This window comes from Megalopta genalis, chromosome 13 (genome assembly GCF_051020955.1).
Source record: "Megalopta genalis isolate 19385.01 chromosome 13, iyMegGena1_principal, whole genome shotgun sequence".
In the NCBI taxonomy this organism is placed as follows: Eukaryota; Metazoa; Arthropoda; class Insecta; order Hymenoptera; family Halictidae; genus Megalopta; species Megalopta genalis.
Genome location: NC_135025.1, coordinates 1,259,248 through 1,276,693, shown reverse-complemented (window position 1 = coordinate 1,276,693; position 17,446 = coordinate 1,259,248). Strand labels below are relative to the sequence as shown.

Genomic DNA, 17,446 nt, shown 5'->3' with positions numbered 1-17,446 from the left:
GCACAACTGTTTTCATACGTTACAAATTAATAAATTCCACAAATTCTCATTATTGAGAAATGGGAAAATGAAATTGCGAAATACCAGGAGTGTTTTGTTTGCGAAGTAACTTTCGTCAATACGAATTTTTGTTCTGAAAGCAAACGGTGAAGGAGGAATAAATGACTGATCTCAGATGCTGAAGTTTACATTTAAATAAACGATGCTGTATTGTGATAAATTTGATTGGTATACAACGGTTTACAAGGGAATCGATCGTATCGTGCCACGGAATGGTACGGGAGATGACGAAGGATACTCGAATCGAAGGTAGAAGCGTAACTGTTAACGTAACGATGATCGAAAGCGCAATCTGGAAGACGCTATTTTTTTCTCTCGTTCGTTCTCATGATTACTTTTATTCGATTAAATTCGCCGCCCTCGCGTGATCTCGTTCTCACGTTTACCTTTCCTCGTGCGAGTGAGTTTTGAGTAATTCTCCATGAATTCGACCTGATGACTGCTCTACTGATTCTCTAGAAATACTCCTCAGCAGAATTTAATCGGCGTAACCCTTTGCCTTATGAATCAGACGCGATGGCGACAAATAATATTCGAATAAATATTTATGCCACTTGGTTTGTGTATTTATCGACTGAAAATACCACTGTGGGCACTTATGAACACTTTTATTGGTTGAGGAATTATTAACCCTTAGCACTCGGAAGATTTTTCTGATACACCTTTTACAGCAATTCGGAGTAAACTATCCAAAAATTGTGATTTTTCCATACAAAGTCGAATTGCGATAAAAATCATATCGCTGCGAAATTCTATAGGAATTAATAAATAAAAGATTTTCCGTTACTATTTGTGTATTTTATACGATTACCTTACAGTACGAAAGGAAAATAATTAAAAAGAAATGCCACTTTGTCATGAGTATACAGGGTGCCCCAAAAGTGTCTCGCAATCCGAAGAAACTTCTTAACCCAGTCACAGGTTACAACAAAAATGACGAAATAAACTCCTTTCAAAACAAACACACGTTGGTTACTTTTAGGGCTCTGTACGTTTAATGAAAACCAATGTAGTAAATGCAGCAAGTCTAGTCTCGAATCGAATCATTAGACAAAAGGTTAGCAATCCTCGATTATTCGCGACACATCGAATCTACAATGGTGGTTAAGAGAGAGAGAGAGAGAGAGAGAGAGAGAGAGAGAGAGAGAGAGAGAGAGAGAGATCGATAAATGAGCATTATTACCTAGACTGTGGATGCAGACGTTTGCGTATCAGATTAGTGAAAACGGAACAGACAGAACGAAAGCAGACAGAAATGTGGTTCTCCCGTTAGAGCTTCCGGTAGGTTCCAAATAAAGTGAAAGCTTCGTTAAACTTTATTAAACGTTTTTACTGTAATATGCTTTAGACAATCATATATACCATGAATACATAAAATCCGCAGTCTAGCGATAATGAAAACAGTTATAGCTTAATATAGAGGAAAGTACATGTGAATTAACCGTAAGAATATAAATCGCATAAAAGGATGGACACACGGAGTTATGCGTGATCACCGTTCGCAGGAGATCAAGCCAGATTTCGAATCGAAGAAGCGGGAGTAGGTCGAGCGACGAGCGACGATACTTCGACTTGAAATCTGATTTAATCACCTGGGAACACTGTGCGTGGTACAGAAATGTAAACATTCAAAAATAGTTCCAGACGAATAGGTTTAGTTACGATTAGCCTGTGAACGTTTATGCACTTTGTCCTCTTGGCAGACAGTTTCCGATCGGAGAGTGTACGAAGAGTGTACGATGTGTCGAAACGAAAGCGAAAGTATCATTAATCTCTGTTGCTTGTTCAGTGCACAAAATCCACAGTATAGTGATAACTGTTTCCCATTTGAATTTCTTTATTTCTATATGAGACTTTGCTGTTGCTCGCCCCCATTGGCACGAAAGGAAACCTTTGAGCTTATTTGCGCCTTCACGAAACGTGTTCGAGTACGGTAACTACAGGGTGTCCCAGAAATGTCTCGCAATTCGAAAGTGGCGGATTCCTCGGGTCATTTGAAGCAACTTTTTCCTTTACAAGAATTTCCTCCGAGGCACCGTTAACGAGTTATTAACGAAAAACAGTGACCAATAAGAGTGCACGGAGCCCAGTTTCGCTCATTGGCTCGGCCGTCTCGCGCCAAATGATCTCACCTCTGATTGGTCACTGTTTTTCGTTGATAACTCGTAAACGAAGCCGCGGATCGCATTTTCGCCAAGGAAAAAGTTGCTTCAAATCACCTCAGGAATCCCCTACTTTCTGATTGCGAGACATTTTCGGGACACCCTGTATAATTCAATATGCGACATACTGTTCGACGCAAGCGAGAAATATTAGCCGTAGAAGTATCTCGCGACCACCACTGCAGTTTCGCCGCAATTGTACTATTCATTCGGATCGAATGTCTCGGATGATCTTTTCCTTATTATACAAAATTAAAAAATCTCGTTTGATATTATGAATACGATCGTCGCAGTGCTGAAATCGTTCATGGAGAGAGTATTTACACGCACACGCTATATCATCGATCGCTCGATATCGTTTCTGCCTTTTCCTTTTTTTTTTTCGATGAGTTCCGCTTACAAAAACGAAGAATGCAAGGTGTAATCGAGAACAGTTGGAAACGGGTGCAGTCTTCTGAACTGTGTTCGCAACGACGCCGGGACGGTATGCGGGAATTGTCACATCGTTCGTGTATATAACCTTTTTTTACGTCTTTTTTCTTCTCCTTCTTTTTTTTATCATTTTTTCTTTTCATTTACTTCGGACGCGAGCTGGCTCGTTCGTCGTCGGGCAATTCGAGGATAGAAAAAAGTCACAACGAACATCAACACGGAAACGTTAACGACAACGACGGGAGGGAACAAAGATGCCGTCGCGTTCCAACACTTTTGGCGCGAGATTTGAACAAACATTCAGGCTTCGTCGCTTCGATCTCTTGTTTCGTTGGAGATCATCGAGTCACTTTCGATTTCTTGTTTTCCTTCGGTCACGTTGCAGAAGCGGAACGTGCTACACATTAGACATACCAATGAATAATCTACCGTTCCTTGTTAAATCCGTCGTTCCGATCGATGACAATTAAATACATGCATACATTGTGTACACATTAAATGCATGTGTTACATTCGCTCATAGGGTACGGTCGCACATAGATCACGTATTCTGTACAAAATGATTATTACTACTTTTCTGACAATGTTTTATTACAGATTTTTGTTCGAAATAACAGAATGGGATGGGGTAAATGTAATTTTTTTATTAATGGAATAAGTTTCTTGAATATTCATATCTCCAAAATGAAAATTTCCTATCATTGATTGTATTCGTTACTCATAGCTATTTTCAGAAAATGCGAGATTTATGAGTTTTCCATTATTCGTTTGAAACTGTTGATTATGTAATCTGTGATCATTAATCAGTATCCGTAACCGTGGACGAATGATTAACTTATCTTTTCTCGTCACTTATTATCGAGTCCGAATAAGATGTCCAAATAAAAAGAATACTCGCAGATTTTCTAAAAAACTATTCAGAATTATTATCAACCATAATACCACATAATACCAAATTTTCAGTTAATCATAATGAAAAAAGTAATCATTACATGATTAATGATTACTATGTCAATTATCGCGTTTACTTTGTTTACTTAAGCTATTCATTAACCACGATTACTTGATTACCCAGTTAATCGTAATCATTAATCATGAACATGATTTCACATTGGTCGTAATCGTAAGTCATTCATCAGATTACATTTGACCAACTCTGAAAGGAATTTCTTCGTTCGGCATTTCATTTCTTGGTTCGGACGTCCATTCGTTATAACCGTACCCATGGTTCTCAGGATTTCGTGTTTACCGCAAATCGACAAAATTGAATCGGCAGAATTCAATCCAAACGATACGTTGCTAGTCTATTGAACAGAGAGAGTGGATTACTCGTTGGTAGATCCAATCTTTTCTAGTGAATCACACTGTGGGTGAACGCATTCGTGAGAACGTGCGATCCTTCGATCAGGATGAATCGAGCTTATTTTACCGGCTCGCGATTACGCGCCACGTGTATCGTTTTACCGTGTACTGTTTTCAACGACTTAATACCCGATAATACGCGGTATCTATCGTTAGTAACCGGTGATAGATAACAATTAATCGTAATAAGAGAAATCTGGCGATATGATAGGTAAGATCGGTCTCGTCGCTGCCACGTATAAAACTTGTATCGTTTCAATAACACCCTTCCCCCTCCCTCACCATAGCTCATCCACTTCCTTATTACTGGTCGATCGTTCGATCTACCCCGCCAGAGCGAAATTTCGGATCGAACGATCGCGAAATCGGGATCCGCGAATGGAGAGACCGTACACGAAACTGAGGGATACGAATGTGTGTTTTGTTTCATCGGTTGTTTGGCAATGATTTCGGTAAAATCGGCATTGGCAGTACGTTCGGTAAACGAACGTTAACTGAAGCTGAATCTGAACAACTAATCGGCGTATCTCAGAAAAATAGTTTTATACGTCGCAACACCCAATTTGGCTCTGCGATTCCTTCTCTCACCGACGCGATCGATGCTACGACGATATCCGGTTTTTTGATCGATGTTTCTTTGAATTTCTCTGTAAAGCTGGAAAGACGTTTGTACAGTGTCGGAGAGACACTGATCTTTTACACGCGCTCGAATATTGAATTATCAACGGACTGCGGATTTTTTGCATTTAATACGAAATTGACTAGGTGAAGTAACAACTGTCGAAGACATCGGAAGAATCGAGAAAACACGGTTTTATTACGCTTCTTGCTCTTTCGCCACTGATTACGATAATTTTTGTTATGCATAAAAATCCACAGTCGAATCGTTATGCACGATGAAATTATACTGTTGTTAACACTAAACCTATTAAGCAGTAATACTAACCGGCATGCACTGCTTCACAAAAGTGAGAAGGCCGAATTTATTTAGAATTTGTAAAGTTTTTATTATAAAACTTGCTCCGATAATATAACTTATTCGAGCGTTTTCCGCGAAAGAGTCTCGGAACTTTCCAGAATTGCAAAATAAGAAAGCGGTCACTTTGACCGCGATAGGTTTAGTGTTAATAAGGCAGGATATATGATTGCGTAAGTATTAATATAGAAGCTAGTTCTGTGTAGATTGTAGAAGAGTGCATGAATTATGGCGTTTTGATAGCCCAAAACTGACTTTACGTATTATTTTTACTTATTGTGAAATATAAAATTAGGTTCACGAAGTGTAGATTTAGAGAATGAAAAATATAATAATTTATAGAATTTTTGAAAGTAATTCAGTTTTAATTGCTATTCATCTCGATTTCTATTATGTTTTTCGTTCACTCTTATAAGAACTATTGACATGTACTAATACTGATTAGTATTTCATTACATTTTTATTTTGATTGTAATAAAATACTTTTTGATTCTTGATTATTTTTCATTTACTTTCCAGATGTGTATACCTTTAAGATTTATAAATTTTTTGTTGTTACTATTATACTGGTATTGAATGAGTTTTATAGCCACATTATTGTCACCGCAAACGATGTCTTCTACATAATCGAACGACTATTTCACTTTATCTTGTGATCTATAATTTTGATTAATAGCTCATTTTGTGGAAAAAGTATCCAGCTTATGCTTACGACTAAAATTAACTATATCATGCATACAAAAGCGTGAGTATAAGATACACGATGAATTCCAAAGAGTTTCATATAATTTAGAACTATAGAATTTTCTTATTAGAGCATGGAACGATAAGTTCTTTTTACAAACGTCCGTCTAATTTTTTGTCGGCATATTTGCCATCTTTATAAATAATGTACGTTTTGAAAAGAATGTATTCTAGTTGGAGTATATTATTTTCCTCCAATCCTAAACAACAAATATTGTCAAATCTCAAGAACTTTTCTTTTCAGCTGTGAAATTATTAACGAAATTCTATTACACTGTTTCTCCAGATGCATGTTGTATGCAACAATAGATTCTGCAGAATTATCTACATCATTTTCCTCTTATTTCATATGCATTTATGCATTATCTATTGGCGGCCAATTAGGAGACTTCTTAACGATCGAATTACGTTTTAAACAAGCTTAATAATTATATTTCGAATATTTCTTTCAAGAAAAGTAGTCGCATTGTAAGAATCCAAATAATTTGTTGGATTATGGCTGAAATTATTGTCGTTTTTGAACATCTTTTTGAGAAATTCTCAACTATCGATCGTCGACTTTAAAAATACTAGATATTAACCAAAGTGATAGTAACAAAAGTGTTAAACGTTTCTCACTTTTCCTCCGCGGTAGCTGAAACGAAAATTCTCGACACAAATTTTCGTACTCATTATTAATATTATTATCACACGTATGTGAATTTGTAACGGTAATTCTTGAACCCTTCTAATTTGTTTTACCTGTTTCTTGCCTTTATACCGTTCTATCTTTTTCGTCTAGCACCCGTTTGCCTCTCAAATTGCAACAAAAGCTCGACCTTCAGCTCCACGAACCTTCTTCGAGCCCAATTGCACACGTAAACTTGAGAAATGAAAACGAAAACAACAGCAACGCTAAGTAGGAATCGTCAATGAATATCACATACACCCAGTTACTTCTCCTGTTACATATTTATTAAAGACTTGCATATACTTTCCATACTCGACAGAATTTCCAGTCTACTCGATCTCGGTCGTTCGACGAATCGCTCGCGAATCGATCGTCGAACACACCGTATCCCTCCTCCGCGAATACTCGAATATGTATCCAAAGTGCAAAAAAGAAACCGTTCGCCCGTTCCTTTTTTTTTCAATATCGCGGTACCCTAATCTTGTTCGCCGCGGAAGCGACGCGGCGTCGGACGTGACGTAGCATCGGATGTCATCATCGAGAGAGAGAGAGATATCGTCTTTTGGCACGAAGAACGTTGGCCGTAAACGTCGTTCATCGGGCCAGATCACGGCGATCCGACGACGCAAAGGGTAGACCCATAGAACAGCAAAGTGTAAAAAGTGTGTGTCGTTGCGACAAGAAACGGAGTTCCTTCGCCCTCTCTCGGTTCGGATATATCGGATCGGCGCGAACTGGCAGTGATAGGTACTTAACAATACGTTTACACGATTAATCCTATACTCATGCGTTCCTCAAACACCCGGCACGCAACTTTCACACCGTACATCCTTCAATAAACGTCTATACGTATGTATATTTATATTTATATTTATATTTATTTATATTTATATTTATATTTATATTTATATTTATATTAATATTTATATTTATATTTATATTTGTATTTATATTAATATTTATATTTATATTTATATTTATATTTATATTTATATTTATATTTATACTTATATTTATATTTATATTTATATTTATATTTTTATTTATATTTATATTTATATTTGTATGTATATACATATACGTTCGTGTATATATGTATATATTCATATATTATTTATCACACACGCAGTACTCACGCATCGACGCGATTACACACCATTGTCAGTTAAAAAACGTATTCGCGCGGTTCCAGCGTGCAAGGATTTCCCATTTTCTCACCTTTCGCGCGACGAGGATACCATTTTCTTTTTTTGTTCACGGGATCGACAAAATAATTGCACCGGTGTACAACGATATCATCGTAACCAACCGTGATTCCATAATAAAACCTAGCAATAATAGTAATCGGAATAATGGTAATCGTTTATAGTAGTGTTATCGTCACGATCGACCCATTTTTCTCCTCGGCTCGAGCTAGTGTCCCCAACATTTGGCGTAACATGTAGCATGTCCCTTCGATCAGAATCTCTTCATCGTACACCCGTTTCTTCCTCCCGCGGTTCTTTCTTCGGTTTCGCTTCCGGCCGATCTGTATCTTCCCTCGTTAAATATGTATATTTATGTATATATATTTATATAGCATGTACGTCTGTGTTCGTTCGAGTGCGTGTACTTGTACGTATACGTGTACGTGTTCGCGTGTACGTGTGTTCGTGTTGATGTGCCTCGCTGGTGCAGTACGGGTGATTTCGTTCTTCACGGAAAATGGCAGTTATAGTATGTCGTTTGTGCTGCTGGTTGCACATGCACCTGCCCCAGGACCATCGGATTCTACTATCGAATGTCGCGACCGGTTTCGTCGTCTGTGCTTCGTCTGCTTTTGATTCGTTCTCGTTTGATTCGATTACGATTATATACAATGTACAAATCCGGCTGGTAGCAGGGACTGTCGGCCGTCCAACCGGCCGAGACCGATGCATCGAGCCAACACGGTCCTCGCTAATCAGCCGTGACACGTCTCTTTATACGTCCAAACGAATTCTCGGGCCTCCAGCGTCCAAAGATTACTCGTCGAATGAAACAAAAGATTCGATCGATCGCGGCGCCATGCTCGAGCCCGAACCAATCGATGATTCGCTTTCGTTTCTCGAGCGCAAGCACAACTCGGGCACGGAGGAACTTTTTTTTTAAAGAAGAAACTGGATCTCTCCCCTTTTTCATTTTCCCTTCGTTTGATTCTGTTCTCTGTCTAAGCGCCGCAAACATTCAAACGTCCGAGCTGCTCGAGTCGCTTCGAACTGCGGTTCAGTTCCATCGAACTGCAGTTGCTTTCGAACTCGAACTGCTTGAACTAACGAATGAGACGAAGTACTTCTAGCCATTCGAATATCAAACGGGAAGCTTGTTTCGATGTCATTTCGATCTTCTTCACTTTCTCGACGAGCTCGAGAACGCTTCACAGCGAGAGAACATGCTACCGAGGATGATTTACATTACGTTAAAAAAGTACCCGAAATTTTGCATTCTAACCTGCACCGCGCGGTGCATGTATAGAAATATTATTTTTGCTTGTAAGTAAGCACCGATATATATACTCGGTTCTGATCACGATCGTATTACGATTCGATTACGATCCATCGACCATTGTGCTTGCGGCAGCTGTTTACGTCAGTCGACCTCGAGTGTGTTCTGCGATTTTTACGATGGTCACGATACTTTGATAGGAAAGCGGTCGAGCAACGAATTTGTCTCAATTTTCACGTTTCTAACGCAATTTCCTATGCCGGTTTCGTAGCGACTGTAGTACGTTCGTGGCTGGTTAGTGACTCGACGTTCATGAAACGCATCATAACTGACGATGAAACGTGGTTTTATAAGCACGACATGCAAACGAGTCATTAGTCTGTGGAATATCGCTTCGGGAGCGGACGAAAACGAACAAAATGTTGCGTCGAAGTCGCTCAAAAACGAGGTCATGCTCACTGTTTTCTTCGATTATCGTGGGCCCGTTCTCTCGGGATCCCCTCCGACTGAACAGTCAATGAAGAACATCATTTGAGCGTTATGAAATAATTGCAGGAAGCGGCCAAGCTTGTGCGAACACAATTCGTCGATTTTGTACGCGAAGTTGTGGCAAAGAAAACTGAGCGAACTTTATCAATTACGCAACATATTCACCAGATATACCCATTTTCCTATTTCTTATTAAACTGAAATTACAAGTTCGGTTAAGGTGTTAAAAGTCGATTGAAGCCATAAGTTCGAATTCGCAGAAGGTGTCAAAGGTTTTGCCTTCTTCTTTCAGCGTTCGAAGCCTCGAACCGGTACGATTTTGAACGCGACAAAACAAATTCTCGTATAATTAAGCACGCGGTTTGTGCGTTACTTTCCAAATGGCGAGTACTTTTTTCACATATTGTAGATCCACCGAGCTGCCGAAACGAGAACGTCCGACAATACTCGAACAGCTGGAACTATTTGGTCCGATTCGAATGTTATTTACAGGTCTCGAGACACACCGGAAGCGTCGAGAAAACGGCGAGTCGCGGAGATTCGACTATCGGCAAACGCGTTGCTCGGGGTTGCGGATCGAGGATCGCCGGTTGCTCGTCCGGCGAGAGTGTCGCTCCCGACGCGGACCGCACCGGAACGGAGGTTGCTATGGTTTCGTGCGGTGTCGTTTATTCTTTTTAGATTACGTATTCTGGCTTGTCGTCGCCGATATGGCCGGTCCAGACCCGAGGTGACGCCGGTGTCCACGGCACCGCGATGTCTAGCATCATGTTGCTCGGCCGACGCTGGAACGGCGAGAACTTGATCCTCTTCGGGCTCTTCGGCGGCGATTCCGCGAACGTGACGCTTCTTCGCGGTCTTCTGGGTGGCGGTGGAGGTGGCGGCAGGGCCGCCATCGTAGGCGGCGGCGGCGGTGTGGGCAGGGAGATGACGGGCGACTCGCCTGGCGAATCCAGGTAGTTTACACCTGGGTATGCGTATTGCTGTGTACCTGGTCGCCCTCGGTATTGCCAATCGCGTTTGCCGGTGCGTAGTACTGGAAATTCAACGGTGATTGCGGTTAGCCGTGTTGGGACTCGTGCGTGATCCGATCGGTGGCCAGCGATGCCACGTGTAACGACAAAATGGGCCGCCTAGGGTCCGGCAGTTACGGTTATTTGGGTCTGGGTGAACGAAAGTGCAGCGTTCTTCAACCTTCCTACATCTGTGGAACCGTGAAAATAGGAGAAATATTTCGCAGAAAGAAATATTTCTCTGAAGAGATATTCTCTGAATTCTCTCAGAATTCTCTGAAGAGAAATATTTCTCTTCGGATCGGCGGACGGTCGATTGTAAGAAATAAAGACCAATATAGCTGTAAATCGGTGTTTCAAAAATTAAACATTGCATGAGGTACCTCTGCTATTTATTCGTTGCATGTGCGAAGGACCGAATGAACCACTATAGTGGCGTACCGCTTGAAAAGACAACGCTCGTGTAAGCCACTGTAGCGGTGCAACGTTATAATCCTTTGTCGTCTTACGTCGAGCCTTATGTTCGTGAATAATGCCATGATTACATGGTACAGTAAATTCTCCCTGATCACAAAAGCTCACAAAAATGGACGAGTTGGAAAGAGGAGATACGATTATTTGGGCCTTGTTGCCTTGCTTGTTTTTATAGTTGTTGACAATCGGTAATTATAAAAATGAGCTGCGAGACTCGAACAATCGTATCTCCTCTTCCCAAATTGCCCATTTTTGTTTACAAGTTGCAGGAAAATTAGGGAGAATTTACTGTACATACGAATAACTGTGTGTGTGTTGTACTTCTCAACTGTTCTAAATAGCTTGCAATGTCGCTTACGGAGATTTGATTGGATTAGGGTTACCTGTCCAGTGAATGAACGCTTAAGCCACAGATCGTTATTTGATCCCCCGGATGATATTGTTATTAGCGAGCTGTTTTACTACCAAGTTGATACAACCCTGAACACAAACCTATCATATTTTGGTAGTTACAGCTTTCAAACGACCAACGAAGGAATAACTGTTCGAATCGATCAATTTATGGAAAATAACGTCTGGAAGATATCCGTGGTTATACAATAGAATTACTGTATAAATTTTACTGTGGAAAAAAAGCACGATAAACGCCAATTTTTCACGTAATATGAGAAATGTTCATTCACTCGAAGGTATTCATCGATTGAACGGATCAATGAAAAGAAAACGTTTTGAACCGCAAATGGGATAGGCTTGCGATTTTTAGATAGCTCGATATCTGCCATTATTTCTTTGTTGGACAACTTGATATAAGTGGCTCATTTTTTTTTAACTACTATGATACCTTCTTCGCAGACCACCGGTTGAAGAACACTGTATAAGGGGTCGCATACTCTGACCAACGAGTCAAGTTAGTTACATCTCGCTTTTTAGCCAGTTGACAAATGAAAGATGCTGGTGTTTTATTTGTTCGTCCTAACTCGTTTCGTTGGATGGACTGTAGAGGGGGTCGTAGTAAAAATATTGTCACTACGTCTTTCGTACAACTCTAGAGGTATATCTGTGTACTGCCGCACCCTATTATGAATTTTTACGAGCATCTCTGTTGATGATTCGCTTCGTGATAAATGGGGCCTAGTCGGTGTGTGCTTAGTGTTGCTGTGAGTAATGGTTCGATGTATGTTTATGCAAGGAACAACCCAATGGATTTTCGTTCATCCGAATTAGGCTTATAAAGCAGTTCATACTGCTTCGGTCTTTTCTCTAGAAGAAGGGACCTCAAGCACACCAGCCGAATATTAGAATTAATATTGGAAGTTTAATCGAGTCAATGTTGTGGTAAATTGTTAGAAAATATTATATATATATTATATATATATATTAATATTCTGGCGCGATTATCCTGGAATTAACAGTTATTATGATCAGCAGTTTACATGTGATGTCCTCTTTCGTAATAAAACAAGCAACAATAGAGTCGAGATGATTAAATGGGAATTTGTACTTGTCGTTAGACAGGGATGTTTTTAAAACAGTTTCTTAAGTACAAAATCATTTTTCATTGTGCGAAATATACAATTTTTCAAGAAATATATGTACCTAAAACATGTAAGTCTATTTTTTTTCATTTTTTAGACTCATTTCGACTTTCGTAAGTGCGATAGAAATTTTTTTCGTGTACTAAACTGTGAACGATTTTAGGTATTACTTTGTAAATTTTGTCCCTTTTTCGAACTTGTTTATAACACACTTTCGGTAAGACGGAATTTATTTGTTTCAATAATCTCAGATAAGTATTATATATTTAGTATTTATAAAAAGTCTTACTGTGTGTGTTAGCCCACGAACAAATTCGAGATTCATAAGGAATATTATGACAAAAATATAATGTTGTTTATACGTTAATTTTGTTGGGTGTTATACTTCATTGTATATCATATTTCCACACACAGGTTTTAGAACTCTCGTCTTTAAAATTCCGTAGTCGGAATTCCCTTGCATGAACATTCGCTAATCGGCAGTTAAATCGTCGACGTGAGGGTCGTAGCTATGTGTTTTAGAAGAACGTGTAACAATGAAAGGAATGAATCGTGTACGCCATAGAAGAAGAGAACAAGAAATAATTGTGCCTCTCTATGTGCCTTTCAATTACGATCGATTAATCTAATTAATCAGACTTCAATCGTTAAAATTGGTCGAACGATTTGATCTATATAGCTGCGAACATAATGGCAGAGGTGCATAAAATGCTTTGTTGCCATTCTACAACCCGCCCTTTGTGCAATGTATGACACTTTGTATCAGAGTTTCTGGAGACTAAAGAGACAATTGAGAAGACGTTAAGTCTTTCATTTAAGAGGAATAGAGTGAGAGAATGATTTTGTTTCGCATTCTGTTCGCGTAATGTTCAAGCACTATCTTTAAAAGCGACATGCGATTCCACAAACCATACATCGGTTACATGGACCGCTAATTCGTCTCAAGCCATGCCCATTTTGCTCTAGAAAGCTTGCCTCTCGGAATGATTAGAAATGTTTATGCGATAGAAGGACATTAGGGTGGAAAGGATACGTGGATGAAGATGAGTATACATTTAGGGGAAAATTAATTAGTGGAAGAAAAAGATGCTTTTCAGCCACTATAATTTCTTGGATCATATTTACCTTCAACCATAACCATCAGTCTGAATAAATAATAATTAGTCATATTTTTTAATACAAAGTACACAGAAATGATCATATAAATTATTTGGAAATTTGTCAGGAAAGGAAGTAGTAAAAATCTGGAGAGATAATGATGTGTGGTAATGAAGAAGCGTGGGACGGATAATTTTATCTGATGGATGAATATATTCACAGCGAAGTGAAATAATGAATACCCATGATTGGCTCATATTTTGGAAAATATTGCTGTCACGATCTGCCTTAATATTTATTACTTACTGTTGGTACGTATATTTTCTTCAAATGCTATAAAATAGATATTAATAGCCATTATACAATAATGTAATGAATTTTGAATATACGTTATATTCCAGTAAAAACACTAACGATGCATAATTTCTTATCGGCGAAACTTTCACCGACAAAAATATACAATTTATATTTAAGCGAAGATAATGTGCAAAACTTTTTATTCGATATGAAAAATTTTTAACACGCGAACAAAATAAGTTGATCACTTTTACAGAACATTTTCGTAGCAGATTTTTCAGTTGTTTACGAATAATTATACTCGAAAGAATTGCATAATAGAATTCTGTTTGCTCCTTTGTTGATCAAGAAATTTTGAAATGGAAGAAAATCTGTTCATGGCCACTGAAAAAGCAATACTTTCTCGGTAATAAAACACCTTTGACTTTTTCCTTTTGCATATCCTCTAACCTATTAACTTATTATAAACGCTATGGTGTTAAAAGAGAAACAGTAATCATTAAATATTAATATTAACGGTACATACAAATAAAATAATGTAACGAAAGAACAAAAGTCGAGTAAGTGTCAGCTTCAATTTTGAAGTTACACTTGCATTATATCGCCTGCGGAGATAGATAAAATTGATAATTAGTGAAATTTCAGACACGTAATACTTATTAAACATGCTTAAACCAATCATAGGCTTCTTGATATGACCCTCCGGTAGAGAAATGTCTGACATGATGTTATCGGAACGAAGTCGACCAGTCGACGTCCTTCCGCATTGCAGATACCTAAGAAGAAGTTCTGGTGCTCTGTATATGTGTGATGTATGTGTGTGTGTATGTGCAGGAATGCTACTCGAAGCCATGTACACAAGAAGCGGGAGTAAAGATTCATACCGAACGAATAAATACAGAAAGTGGGAATTAAAATTAAGGGCGAGAGTACTCACATATGGTCCCGGGGAAGGCGCATGCATCCTCCGTCTAACTCTGCAGTCCGTACCACTAGAGACAAAAATAAAAGTAGAAAAAAACCGCGCGAACGAGCAAATACGTCTCCTGCATCCATCGAGTACAAAGAGATAGATAGACAGTGAGAGAGATAGAAAGACAGAGAAGAGGTAAATAGTTGGAGGTAGAAAATAGCGCAACACATCCAGCCAGCCGCACATCGCACGCATTTATGTATATATGTATAACTATCGTAAATAAACATATCGAGCGACAACGATTTCGGGTCTCTTGCACTATTGATAGCGAATTATATCACGATCGTGGTAACCGGAAGAACAAGCTAGATTTCGAGCCGAAGAAGTGGGGTTAGGTAACGTGACGCGGCCTCCCATTCCGCTGCACAGAGCGAATCGAAGAGGGACGCCGCATCGCGTTACGTGCCCTACTCTTTCGATTTGAAATCTAGCTTATTCTTCTGGCAACCGTGATTATGACTCAGTAATGTTACCAGTTTATGTTTCATCGTGTATGAGACACCTGTTGGTGCAAACCAGGAACAAGAGAATTGGTAGAACAAAAATAATCTAGAACGTGGTACAATATTTTTTTATATAGTACTTTCCCTTTGAGACGAACGAATTTAAATGTTTATTGACTTAACAGAGTTTCGGATAGAATTCAGTATTTTTCTTCGAATCTCACGGTTTTTACTTCGTATAAATATTAATATGAAAACTACACGAGACGAATAAATAAATCAACCGGCTTCGAATCATTTTATAATATTTTTATTTTACTTTTATCTTCCACGGAACGATCCCTTTGTGTTACAAATAATTGTTTTAGTCATAGAGAAGCTTTCGTAAAAAAGTCATTGGATATATTATAGTACAAATTGCAAATTTGTTTAATTGCAAACTTCTGAATTGCACCAACCAGTTCGTCGCCACTCTGTACATAGAAGTGAGTTATCTAACATATTCAAAGTGAAAATGTCTCCGTTGTTTTCATACAGTTGACACGAGACTAAAGAAAAATATGTTCGCTTCAGAGAAACAATTATTGCGAGGAAACAGAGTTTTTCCTCAAGATCGCACATTGTAATATTTCAAAATCAACGTTTTTTTTTCTTGAAATCGAACGATGTAAGTAAAAGGAGGGGTTTTCAGGCATCCGTTTCTCCGATTGGAGATTTTGGTTTTCGGATATGATATACAGGACCAAAAAATAAGGGATACGTATTTTTTTATATTGGCCCAATCTCATATTTAGGGGGTGAAATCACCCCTCGAAGTATATAAGATGGAATACAAGAAACCGCTTGAAGTTAGTTGAAGGATTATTATCAAACTTGTTATAAACTTAATTTGTGGTATATCTGGCTCTTGTTGTCAGTCACTCCTGAGGGGTAAAATACCCCTAATCTTCTCCATACATAAAAAATGAAAATTCAATTCAGAAGACCTAATTCTCTGATCTAAAAATTCCGGGAAATGTGGCTTCGGTGAAAAAATCCGTCTCTTAATAATAGCATCGCTAAAGAAAACTCTTTTCTTGAATCGTCGAAAACAAAGGAGACGTTTCAATTTCAAATGTCAGGCGACTCATCTCTTGTATATGTTTGTATACTCTCTGTATTCGTATCTATGCACACACGATCTATGGATAACGATCGATGATCGTTTCCCGATTGATCGTGCCGTCGAGAACCCCATCCCAGCACGAAATTCTCGATCGTCTTCCATTTACAATGTATGTCGACTGTTTACACTCTGCTAACTGCATGCTATACGTACTCTATTGTATGCTTCTATGTATACGTATACGTATTGTATATACATCTATATATGTATGTATAGGCTCTGTATTACACGGTATGTATAATGCACCCTTGCTCTCCGTTTACGGTTCTATGTTACACGATACACATCGAGATCGTTGGCTCCGGAGAGGCGAACGGCAAAAATGTATGGGGGCGGGCCGTTTATGCGTTTCTGTCGCGAGAACAGACCACGCTGCGAATGCATGTTTCAACGCTTTTCTCGGTACGCCGAAACCGAATACTTTACTCCACCGTCGCTCATCCATCGCCAACTATGATCCTACGGGCTCGTACTCTAGACGCGGCGTTCGCGTGCTTTTTCAACAAAATAGAACGAAACTGTAAGGATCCGCGAATCGTCGCGTCACTTACCCGGCCATTGTCGAAATCTCGACCACCGCCGATCGTCAATCGGGCTTTCGCCTTCATCGCGTCTGACAGTGGTATCTGCAAGATCGAATGTTTATTGCTGTAGTAGAAGGTAAAGTGTAAGAAAAACACACACGGGCCACTTCGCAGACATTTTCGAGGTACAAAAATTAATGATTTTGCACTGCCTATTGTTTCAAAATCGTTAGAAGCGAAAGTGCGAATATTATAAGGACTGGGAAATGGCTTAGAGGTTTGACATTATCCATTCTTACAGTTTCAACATTTTTGGATTTTTAATTTTGAGTAGAGAGACAAAAATGTCTCGCAATCCGAAAGTGGCGAGTTCCTGATTGGGTTTCCGGATTGCGAGACATTTTTGGGAGACGCCCTGTATATTGAAAAAATTAAAAATTAAAAGTTTTTTAGAATTTTGTTATTCTTTTTTTCTATCTCTTTTTACATCCTTTTTAATCTAATGAAGGACGCATCTGCATAACAAATAAAACTAGCCCACGAATTCCTATAGAAAAATCAAA

The 17,446-nt window shown here is 38.9% G+C and overlaps 1 protein-coding gene across 2 annotated transcripts in view; it reads right to left on the bottom strand.

The window, feature by feature from the left end:
* Window positions 1-1,369: 1,369 nt before the first annotated feature.
* The window catches only part of GluRIB (Glutamate receptor IB), a 321,268-nt gene continuing 305,191 nt past the window's right edge, over window positions 1,370-17,446 (bottom strand). Inside the window, exons 18-20 of one of the 2 annotated variants that reach the window (XM_033484183.2) lie at window positions 16,911-16,985; window positions 14,713-14,767; window positions 1,370-10,394 (exon numbers count right to left, since the gene is read on the bottom strand). In XM_033484183.2, coding sequence (XP_033340074.1) covers window positions 14,747-14,767; window positions 16,911-16,985 — 96 coding nt within the window. In that variant the 3' untranslated portion in view covers window positions 1,370-10,394; window positions 14,713-14,746. The remainder of the gene's footprint in view (window positions 10,395-14,712; window positions 14,768-16,910; window positions 16,986-17,446) is intronic. The other variant, XM_033484182.2, reaches the window with a different exon arrangement.